Genomic DNA, 12,364 nt, shown 5'->3' on the forward strand with positions numbered 1-12,364 from the left:
ACATAAACAATTTAAAATAATTCTTCAAATTCACAAATGGCAAACATCTGATAAACAGTTCATAGCTCTGAATATCAAGACATGAAGGCTTTAATGGTGAAAGGAAAAGTACTTAATTATTCAACACATATTTCCACACAACTGATATTTATCAGGGCACTAAATACAACATTTGCTCCCAAGAGCAGTGATTTTCCATCTGAAGACAAAATGAAGTACAAAGATCATTTCCTTGTTTCAAAAATTTCCAAGTTTTACCAGTAGATAGACAACTCAAAGCCAAGGGTACTCCCACAGGCTCTTAAGCCCTTAGCAGGAGAAAACAAACTATGGGAGAGAAGGCAGGGACTAAGAATGGGCCTGAGAGGGGTGCTAGAGCAAAGAAAACAGAGGAACACAATGATGGAAGAAGCAGAGGCCCACGAAGCTAGTTGGGGGAGGGAAGGGGACCAACTCTAAGATGTGTGCCGTCAAGAGCCATCTGAGGGGCTTCCCTGGTGGCGCAGTGGTTGAGAGTCTGCCTGCTAATGCGGGGGACATGGGTTCGAGCCCTGGTCTGGGAGGATACCACATGCCGCGGAGCAACTAGGCCCGTGCGCCACAACTACTGAGCCGGCGCGTCTGGAGCCTGTGCTCTGTGGCAGGAGGGGCTGCGATAGTGAGAGGCCCGCACATCGCGATGAAGAGTGGCCTCCGCTTGCCGCAACTAGAGAAAGCCCTCGCACAGAAACGAAGACCCAACACAGCAAAGATAAATTAACTAATTAATAAACTCCTATCCCCAACATCTTAAAAAGACAAACAAACCAAAAAAAAACCCCAAAAGAGCCATTTGAGGCTTGGTAGCAGGACTGCTAGGGCTTGCTCCTGGCCGGAGGGGAGGGCTGCTTCTTCCCAACATGCATTAAAATAGGCCCCTTGGGGCTTCCCTGGTGGCGCAGTGGTTGAGAGTCCGCCTGCCGATGCAGGGGATGCGGGTTCGTGCCCCGGTCCGGGAGGATCCCACATGCCGCGGAGCGCCTGGGCCCGTGAGCCATGGCTGCTGAGGCTGCGTGTCCGGAGCCTGTGCTCCGCAACAGGAGGGGCCACAGCGGTGAGGGGCCCGTGTACCGCCAAAAAAAAAAAAAAAGGCCCCTTGGACTGAGGGGACACCTACAGATGAGTTTTTTACAAAAGCACCTGACACCGAGCCAGCACTCCCCACAATCCACCAAGGTCATGGCCAAATGTTTCGGCACCTCCCATCAGGCAGAGAAAACCATCTGAGCTGCCCGTGGCTGTACACTCAGTCTATTCCCCACGGCAGCTCTCACTCACCTCGCCGGCATCCTCTGCTTTATCAAAGTTCTCGACAGTTACACTTCCAGAATTCTGTACGTTAGAGAATGTGCCCTTTAAAACGTTTTTTGGCTGCCCGCCCCCCTTTATATTATATCTATTCTTCTAGGAAACCTACATATATATGAAAATAAGACAAAGAAGAAAAAACGATCATTTTTTAATACAAAAGTGAGCTGATGATACAGTATCTACTTGTGCCATTCTTCTTCTCTAGAATAGGAATCTTAGTGGAGGCAATAGATGGGCATCTGAGTGGTTTCCTGAGACAGGTGTCATTAGGTTCTCAAGGGGTCAAATTTAAGAGGCTTAGCCCTTAAGAGGCTCAGAAGCCCTGCTCTGGAATAACACTCCTCTGATATCTTCTTGGTCGTCTGTTTGTTGCCTTAAGAAATGCAGTGGCAAAGAGCTACAGAATCCTGGCATGAGTAGCAGGACAGAAAACCAGATGCTCCAGGAAGAAGAAACTTACACGTACTCTGGAAGCTGCCGACCAGCCCACTGGTTCCCCCGGACGGATGTGCTAGATTATCTCTTTGCAGAAGGTTGTATTTAAGTGAAAAAGCAACATGTATACACCCACAGTGCTTCCAACCAGGGGCCTTACAGTTACACTTACTGCCTGTCAATGACCCCAATGCTGGTTTCCCAAGGTCAAGGATGTCTGAAGACAGCATGCCCAGATTTCTTCCCGTTAGGGATCTAGATAAGGCTCAGACAGACCTGGTGTGTTTTTGTTTTCCAAAAGAGGATGTGAACAAGCTGGAAGTCCAAGAGGACAGCATTAATCCAAGTCAATACAGTGGCGGTGTCTTACCCAGTGGCCCTTCTCCTGCCGACTCCAAGACCTGAGCGGCTTCCTGAGACACAACAGTGATGGCTCCGACCACTGGCTCCTGGTGGACGTCGCCGTTGGGAGTGCCATCGGGGATGATGACTAAGCCATGTTTCTGCAGAGAGGAAGAAACCCACCATCACAAAAAACGGCCCCCAGGGAAGGAGGACATGGCAGTGAGGCGACTGACCCTGTGACAACACATGCCTGCCACGGGAACACCTGGTCAGCACTAGCTACACGGAATCTAGCTCTGCAGAGACAGGACTCACACCTACCAAATCTGGGCTGAGGAGTGAACACTGTGCTTTGTATTCAGGCTGGAAAGAGGACAGGACGGAAGGAAGGAGGAACAAAGCAGTGAGGGCCTGGCGCGCGGGGGAGCTCACGTACCTCTCCCGTCTCCACTGCTGCCTTCAGCTCGGCCAGCTCCTCTCTGAGCGAGTCCCGCTCACTCCTAAGGCAGCCAATGTATTCTTTCTGTTTCTCTAGGGCCTGGTTTAGACAGGGTAGCAAGAGAAAGAATGGCACAGAAAAAGAGCAAGTGAAAGGTAGCAGAGAAGTACCTAATTCAAATTCAAAAAAGATAAAGGCATAGGAGACAAGGAAGCATTAAAAGCTTTGGAAACAAGCAGTTAGATATGGGAGGAAATACACAGTTATACGGGTATCTATCTCCAGAAGAAAGTTTTAATAGTAAGTGGTTAATCGTGCATAAATTTGGCAAAACATGCTTATCACATCAGGCAAGAAAACAAATCTTTCTTTTTCAGTCATTTAGTAATACTAAAATAAAGTCTTCCTTACAAACCTCCTAAGTACGTTTGTTTGGTAGACCAAAAAACCCACGTTTCATGTTAAACTAAAGTATATTCAAGAATATACCTGATTTTTTAAAAAATAAAAATTAGTTCTGGAGGAAAACAACCAGTATATATACAGGTATTTTAATTAAACACTGGCCGTAGTAATAGTTCTCCAGGAGTATGGTAAAATATCCCTCAGATACCGCTTAATTAAAAATAGCTAATCTCAGGCTTCCCTGGTGGCACAGTGGTTGAGAGTCCGCCTGCCGATGCAGGGGACACGGGTTCGTGCCCCGGTCTGGGAAGATCCCACATGCCGCGGAGCGGCTGGGCCCGTGAGCCATGGCCGCTGAGCCTGCGCGTCCAGAGCCTGTGCTCCGCAACGGGAGAGGCCACAACAGTGAGAGGCCCGTGTACCGCAAAAAAAAAAAAAAAAAAGCTAATCTCCCCCCCCCCAAAATTCTCAAGGATCTGTTTTTGTTAATTTAATTAACAAAATAATAACTAAGTAACGGTTATTTGGTTTTCTGATATACCTTCAAAATGTGAAAAACCAAAAAAAAATACTGACAAAATAAATATAGTCCACCTATGGCAGGTAGCAGAATATGGGTTTGGAAACAGGACGTTGAGTCCTGGCACCTATTAACTGACCTATGCCTCAGTTTCCTCACTGGAAAAGGGGATAAATAACAGCAGCATCCTACGGGCACAGGCTGAAAGGAGTACTCAGTGTCAAGCACCCTGCCTGCAGTGTGTAAGATGCAAGCAAGGCTCAGGAAAAGCCAGACTGGGTTCCATTTTTCCCACCATTGCCTAAATCTCACACTGTCAAGAGCTCAGGACAGTGGTGCAGAAGCAGGAACACACGTTTGGTCAACAATGACATACTGTTACTCTGTGTAATAAAATACCCCATACTTCAGAACCCACCCAGGATAAGCAGTCTGTGCAGGTATCTGACAGCTGCGCTATTTGAAAAAGCCTTTCTCTGCACATTTGTTCCTATATTTAATGTTTTCTACCAGCATTCCCATTAATCTAAGAAGTTAAACTACAACAGGTAACTTTCCTCTTGGTTTACAGAGTTTAGAAGTGGGCTAACTGCTTCGTTACTGACTGCTGAATAGCTGGACAACTTTTTAAATCATTATAATCCTATTTTCCAACCAATAAGTAAATAATGGATGATAGCAACTGTCATTTGTGTAGCTCCAGGTGTTAAATATACATATAATTTCTCTCAATATATTTTTAACTTAATTTCTCCCTTATATACCCTGTACTTTCCTTATGCCCATTTCACAGATCAGAAAACTGAGGTTCAGAGAGGCTACGTTTTCACCCAAAGTCACAGTAACTGGTAAAGCCAGAAAATGAATCCAGTTCTTTTTGGTTCCAAAGCCCTTGCGTACTCTTTATCTATCGTCGCCCCATGAAGGCCACAATTATGTTCCCTTATTGTCATCCCAGATAGTACTGGAAAAGTAGTTCACAGGGCAAGTCCTATTCCTTACCTGCCCAAACTGCAACATGAACATCTAACTTCCTTTCAACAATTTACATTCATACTGTGTGTCTACAGTCTGTGTGTAAGTTAACAATCTGCGTTTCTAGCACCATAAGGCATTTACTCTACCACTCCAAGCTAGTATTAACACTCCATTACATTACTAGCAAGTGTAACATTAGGACAGCAAAGCCCAAGCAATACTCTCCCATCTACTGACAGCCACTCTCATCTCTGCTGCGTTGGCTATTTTGGGTTATGGTATCTGTGTGCATAGTCGTGCCATGCGTCACCACACGTAACTGGGTCAGCAACCACTGTCACAACATGCTCTGTAGAAACACCACTGGAGATAAAAGACCCGTTAGGAACAGACCAATTTGAAACCCAGAATTCTATCAAATGCTAGTACATGCCATTTGCTCCTCTTCCCAATCTAATAGCAGATTTTATCTTTACTTTTGGACTTTTAAATTTCATCTTCCCATAATTATGGATGGGAAAATAAAATACATCCTGCAAATCCTTCCATTTCACCACAAAGTTTGAGGACTACTGAAGTATCTTATAATTGGACCAAATGTATTCACACTGGATCTGAAATCCTCTGTATTACCTGACCATATAATCACTACCCTTGTGTTTGTATTCCATAATTGTTCCTAGAGATTTTTTTTTTTAGGGTAAAAAGTACATGCTTGTGGAGATCTAAGTAATTCTTTACCCCTGACCTAACCTCAAATTCTAGTGTCAAGAAGCCTAAAGGCTGAACTTTTGGACAACAGGTTATAATTACATACAGGCACAAATATCTTTAGTCAGAATGGGAGTGAGCCTTGTTCTGGGCTATAGGGATATACAAGCCCTTCATATGTATTGATTATACGCATGACCACTGGGTGCTCAGAACTACACTAGAGGTACGACCACGAGGATCAATGAAAGAACTAAAGAAAACTGAACTTTAATATGAGAATAATGGCCATGTTCCTTCATGGAGTTACTAAATTTAAATCTTGATAATGAAGCTCCTAGAGACAAGTGATATATTAGGTAGTCACAGATCATATTTAAAAATGTGTCTTCTAAAAGTCAAGGGAGGACCACCTCACACACATTAGGATGGCTACTATCAAAAAAAAAAAAAAAGAAAGAAAAAAAGAGGAAACAAGCGTTGTCAAGGATGTAGAGAAACTTGAATCCTTGAACAGTGCTGGTGGAAAGATAAAATGGTGCAGCTGCTATGGAACACGGTATGGCTGTTCTTCAAAAAATTAAACATAGAATTACCATATAATATAGCAATTCCCCTCCTGGGTACATACCCAAAAGAAATCACCAAGAGAGTTTTGCAAACTCATGTTCACGGCAGCATTACTCACAATAGTAAAAAGGTGGAAGCAACCAAGCGTCCAGATGAACGGATAAACAAAATGCGGTACAAGCATACATTGGAATATTATTCATTCTTAAAAAGGAAGGACTTCTGACACATGCTACAACATGTCTGAACCCTGAGGATATATGCTAAGTGAAATAAGCTAGTCACAAAAAGACAAATACTGTATGATTCCACTTTATGAGGTACCAAGAGTAGTCAAATTCATAGAAATGAAAGTGGAAGGGTGGCTGCCAGGGGCTGGAGGAGGGGAAATTGGGGAGTTGCTATTTAATGGGCAGTTTCAGTTCTGCAAGATGCAAAGGTTTCTATGGATGGATGATGGTGAGGTAGCACAAGGATGTCAATGGACTTAATACCACCAAACTCTACATTTAAATTTAAATGGTCAATTTTCTGTTATTTTTTTGGACTTTACCACAATTAAAAAAATTTCTTTTAAGTCAAAGGAGGGACAAACTACTGATGCATGAAACAACTTGGATGAATCTTAAGGGGAATTATTCTGAGTGAAAAAAATGTAACTCCAAAGGGCTGCATACTGTATGATCCCATATACAACATTCTTAAGATGACAAAATTATAGCAATGGAGAACAGATTAGCAGTTGCCAGCACCTGGGATGGTGAAGGGGAGGCAGTAGATATGGCTGTAAAAGGGCAACAGGAGGGACCCCTTATGGTGATGAAAAGGTTCTGCATCTTGATTATATCAAGGTCAATACACCTGTTGTACTATAGTTTTACAAGATGTTACATTTTGGGAAAACTGGATAAAGGGCATACAAGATCTCTGTATTATTTCTTACAATTGCATGTGAACCTACAATGACCTCAAACATTTTTAAAAAGTTTAATTTTAAAAAAAAGCCTAGGGCTTCCCTGGTGGCGCAGTGGTTGAGAGTCTGCCTGCCGATGCAGGGGACACGGGTTTGTGCTCTGGTCCAGGAAGATCCCACATGCCGTGGAGCAGCTAGGCCCGTGAGCTGTCGCTGCTGAGCCTGCGTGTCTGGAGAGACACGGGAGAGGCTCCACAACGGGAGAGGCCACAACAGTGAGAGGCCCGCGTACCGCAAAAAAAAAAAAAAAAAAAAAAAAAAAAAAAAGCCAAGTAGATAGCCTCATCCACCAAGGGCAGACAGCAGAAGAGAGAAGAACTACAATCCTGCAGCCTGTGGAACAAAAACCACATTCACAGAAAGGTAGACAAGATGAAAAGGCAGAGGACTATGTATCAGATGAAGGAGCAAGATAAACCCCCAGAAAAACAACTAAATGAAGTGGAGATAGGCAACCTTCCAGAAAAAGAATTCAGAATAATGATAGTGAAGGTGATCCAGGACCTTAAAAACAATGGAGGCAAAGATCGAGAAGATGCAAGAAATGTTTAACAAAGACCTAGAAGAATTAAAGAACAAACAGAGATGAGCAATACAATAACTGAAATGAAAAATACACTAGAAGGAATCAATAGCAGAATAACTGAGGGAGAAGAACGGATAAGTGACCTGGAAGACAGAATGGTGGAATTCACTGCTGCGGAACAGAATAAAGAAAAAAGAATGAAAAGAAATGAAGACAGCCAAAGAGACCTCTGGGACAACATTAAATGCAACAACATTCACATTATAGGGGTCCCAGAAGGAGAAGAGAGAGAGAAAGGACAAGAGAAAATATTTGAGGGGATTATAGTTGAAAACTTCCCTAACATGGGAAAGGAAATAGCCACCCAAGTCCAGGAAGCGCAGAGAGTCCCATACAGGATAAACCCAAGGAGAAACACGCCGAGACACATAGTAATCAAATTGGCAAGAATTAAAGACAAAGAAAAATTATTAAAAGCAGCAAGGAAAAAATGACAAATAACATACAAGGGAACTCCCATAAGGTTAACAGCTGATTTCTCAGCAGAAACTCTACAAGCCAAAAGGGAGTGGCACGATATACTTAAAGTGATCAAAGGGAAGAACCTACAACCAAGATTACTCTACCCAGCAAGGATCTCATTCAGATTCGATGGAGAAATCAAAAGCTTTACAGACAAGCAAAAGCTAAGAGAATTCAGCACCACCACAACAGCTCTACAACAAATTCTAAAGGAACTTCTCTAAGTGGGAAACACAAGAGAAGAAAAGGACCTACAAAAACAAACCCAAAACAATTAAGGAAATGGTCATAGGAACATACATATTGATAACAACCTTAAATGTGAATGGATTAAATGCTCCAACCAAAAGACACAGGCTTGCTGAATGGATACAAAAACAAGACCCATATATATGCTGTCTACAAGAGACCCACTTCAGACCTAGGGACACATACAGAATGAAAGTGAGGGGATGGAAAAAGATATTCCATGCAAATGGAAATCAAAAGAAAGCTGGAGTAGCAATACTCATATCAGATAAAATAGACTTTAAAATGAAGAAACAAGGAAGGCCACTACCTAATGATCAAGAAATCAATCCAAGAAGAAGATATAACAATTATAAATATATATGCACCCAACATAGGAGCACCTCAATACATAAGGCAACTGCTAACAGCGATAAAAGAGGAAATCGACAGTAACACAATAATAGTGGGGGACTTTAACACCTCACTTACACCAATGGACAGATCATCCAAAATGAAAATAAATATGGAAACACAAGCTTTAAATGATACAATAGACTAGACAGATTTAATTAATATTTATAAGAATTCCATCCCAAAACAGATTACACATTCTTCTCAAGTGCGCACAGAACATTCTCTAGGATAGATCACATCTTGGGTCACAAATCAAGCCTCAGTAAATTTAAGAAAACTGAAATCATATCAAGCATCTTTTCTGACGACAACGCTATGAGATTAGAAATGAATTACAGGGAAAAAAATGTAAAAAACACAAACACATGGAGGCTAAACAATACGTTACTAAATAACCAAGAGATCACTGAAGAAATCAAAGAGGAAATCAAAAAATACCTAGAGACAAATGACAATGAAAACATGACGATCCAAAACCTACGGGATGCAGCAAAAGCAGTTCTAAGAGGGAAGTTTATAGCTATACAATCCTACCTCAAGAACCAAGAAACATTTCAAATAAACGACCTAACTTTACACCTAAAGCAATTAGAGAAAGAAGAAAAAACAAAACCCAAAGTTAGCGGAAGGAAAGAAATCATAAAGATCAGAGCAGAAATAAATGAAATAGAAACAAAGAAAACAATAGCAAAGATCAATAAAACTAAAAGCTGGTTCTTTGAGAAGATAAACAAAATTGATAAGCCATTAGCCAGACTCATCAAGAAAAAGAGGGAGAGGACTGAAATTCATAAAATTAGAAATGAAAACGGAGAAGTTACGACACCACAGAAATACGAAGCATCCTAAGAGACTACTACAAGCAACTCTATGCCAATAAAATGGACAACCTGGAAGAAATGGACAAATTCTTAGAAAGGTATAACCTTCCAAGACTGAACCAGGAAGAAATAGAAAATATGAACAGACCAATCACAAGTAATGAAATTGAAACTGTGATTAAAAATCTTCCAACAAACAAAAGTCCAGGACCAGATGGCTTCACAGGTGAATTCTATCAAACATTTAGAGAAGAGCTAACACCTATCCTTTTCAAACTCTTCCAAAAACTTGCAGAGGAGGGAACACTCCCAAACTCATTCTATGAGGCCACCATCACTGTGATACCAAAACCAGATAAAGATACTACAAAAAAAGAAAATTACAGACCAATATCACTGATGAATATAGATGCAAAAATTCTCAACAAAATACTAGCAAACAGAATCCAACAACACATTAAAAGGATCATACACCATGATCAAGTGGGACTTATCCCAGGGATGCAAGGATTCCTCAATATACACAAATCAATCAATGTGATACATCATATTAACAAACTGAAGAATAAAAACCATATGACCATCTCAATACATGCAGAAAACGTTTTTCACAAAATTCAACACCCATTTATGATAAAAACTCTCCAGAAAGTAGGCATAGAGGGAACCTACCTCAACATAATAAAGGCCATATATGACAAACCCACAGCAAACATCATTCTCAATGGTTAAAAACTGAAAGCATTTCCTCTAAGATCAGGAACAAGACAAGGATGTCCACCCTCGCCATCATTATTCAACATAGTTTTGGAAGTCCTAGCCATGGCAATCAGAGAAGATAAAGAAATAAAAGGAATACAAATTGGAAAAAAAGAAGTAAAACTGACACTGTTTGCAGATGATATGAAACACTACACAGAGAATCCTAAAGATGCCACCAGAAAACTATTAGAGCTAATCAATGAATTGGGTAAAGTTGCAGGATACAAAATTAATGCACAGAAATCTCTTGCATTCCTATATACTAATGATGAAACATCTGAAAGAAATTAAGGAAACACTCCCATTTACCACTGCAACAAAAAGAATAAAATACCTAGGAATAAACCTACGTAGGGAGACAAAAGACCTGTATGCAGAAAACTATAAGACACTGATGAAAGAAATTAAAGATGATACCAACAGATGGAGAGACATACCATGTTCTGGGACTGAAGAATCAATATTGTGAAAATGACTATACTACCCAAAGCAATCTAGAGATTTAATGCAATCCCTATCAAATTATCAATGGCATGTTTTACGGAACTAGAACAAAAAATCTTAAAATTTGTATGGAGACACAAAATAGTGTGTGTCAAATAGTCAAAGCAGTCTTGAGGGAAAAAAATGGAGCTGGAGGAATCAGACTCCCTGTCTTCAGACTATACTATAAGCTACAGTAATCAAGACAATATGGTACTGGCACAAACACAGAAATGTAGATCAATGGAACAGGAGAGAAAGCCCAGAGATAAACCCATGCACCTATGGTCAACTAATCTATGACAAAGGAGTCAAGGATATACAGTGGAGAAAAGACAGCTTCTTCAATAAGTGGTGCTGGGAAAACTGGACAGCTACATGTAAAAGAATGAAATTAGGACACTCCCTAACACCATACACAAAAATAAACTCCAAATGGATTTGAGACCTAAATGTAAGACCAGACACTATAAAACTCTTAGAGGAAAACATAGGAAGAACACTCTTTGACATAAATCACAGCAAGATCTTTTTTGACCCACCTCCTAGAGTAATGGAAATAAAAACAAACATAAACAAATGGGACCTAATGAAATTTCAAAGCTTTTGCACAGCAAAGGAAACCATAAACAAGACAAAAAGACAACCCTCAGAATGGTAGAAAATATTTGCAAACGAATCAACGGACAAAGGATTAATCTCCAAAATATATAAACAGCTCATGAAGCTCAATATTTAAAAAACAAACAACCCAATCCAAAAATGGGCAGAAGACCTAAATAGACATTTCTCCAAAGAAGACATACAGATGGCTAAGAAGCACATGAAAAGCAGCTCAACATCACTAATTATTAGAGAAATGCAAATCAAAACTACAATGAGGTGAGACCTCACACCAGTTACAATGGGCATCAACAGAAAATCTACAAACAATAAATGCTGGAGAGGGTGTGGAGAAAATGGAAGCCTCTTACACTGCTGGTGGCAATGTAAACTGATACAGCCACTATGGAGAACAGTATGGAGGTTCCTTAAAAAACTAAAAATAGAATTACCATATGATCCAGCAATCCCACTACTGGGCATATACCCAGAGAAAACCATAATTCAAAAAGACACATGCACCCCAATGTTCACTGCAGCACTATTTACAATAGCCAGGTCACGGAAGCAACGTAAATGCCCATCAACAGACGAATGAATAAAGATGTGGTACATATATACAATGGAATATTACTCAGCCATAAAAAGGAACAAAATTGGGTCATTTGTAGAGACATGGATGGATCTAGAGACTGTCATATAGAGTGAAGTAAGTCAGAAAGAGAAAAACAAATATAGTATATTAACACATATATGTGGAACCTAGAAAAATGGTACAGATGAACCAGTTTGCAGGGCAGAATTGAGACACAGATGTAGAAAAGAAACGTATGGACACCAATCGGGGAAAGCAGGGTGGTGGTGGTGGTGGTGTGATGAATTGGGCGATTGGGATTGACATGTATACACTGATGTGTATAAAATTCATGAGTAATAAGAACCTGCTGTATAAAAAAATAAAAAAAATTAAAATAAATGTGACACAGACACTAAGTAATAAGCAAATGCTGTTGGAAAAATGGTGCCAACAACAACAACAAAAGCCAAAAGAACATGTTATTATATGCTACACAGAAAGAAGATACCCACTCATTCACTCAATAATAGCAGGAAAATTTAAAAGTCAAATTATTTATACTGTAACCATCAGTACATCTTTTGGGTAGAAAAAAATTTTTGTTTTATTTTGAATAGCTATTGGACTGAGAGATTTGGGGGTTTTCTATGGCTGGTCCAAAATAATCAGTTTAATATGCTAAGATAATTATACAAAATA

At 40.4% G+C, this 12,364-nt stretch overlaps 1 protein-coding gene across 15 annotated transcripts in view; it reads right to left on the minus strand.

Moving 5' to 3' along the window:
- Window positions 1-12,364, minus strand: part of LRRFIP2 (LRR binding FLII interacting protein 2) — a 119,299-nt gene that overhangs the window by 10,688 nt on the left and 96,247 nt on the right. For 11 of the 15 annotated variants that reach the window (XM_060308540.2, XM_060308547.2, XM_060308537.2 and 8 more), the window contains 2 exons: window positions 2,567-2,668; window positions 2,156-2,288 (listed from right to left, as the gene is read on the minus strand). In XM_060308540.2, the coding sequence (XP_060164523.1) occupies window positions 2,156-2,288; window positions 2,567-2,668 (235 nt within the window). The remainder of the gene's footprint in view (window positions 1-2,155; window positions 2,289-2,566; window positions 2,669-12,364) is intronic. The other 4 variants (XM_060308550.2, XM_060308546.2, XM_060308551.2 and 1 more) reach the window with 1 other exon arrangement.

This window comes from Globicephala melas, chromosome 11 (genome assembly GCF_963455315.2).
Source record: "Globicephala melas chromosome 11, mGloMel1.2, whole genome shotgun sequence".
Lineage (NCBI taxonomy): Eukaryota > Metazoa > Chordata > Mammalia > Artiodactyla > Delphinidae > Globicephala > Globicephala melas.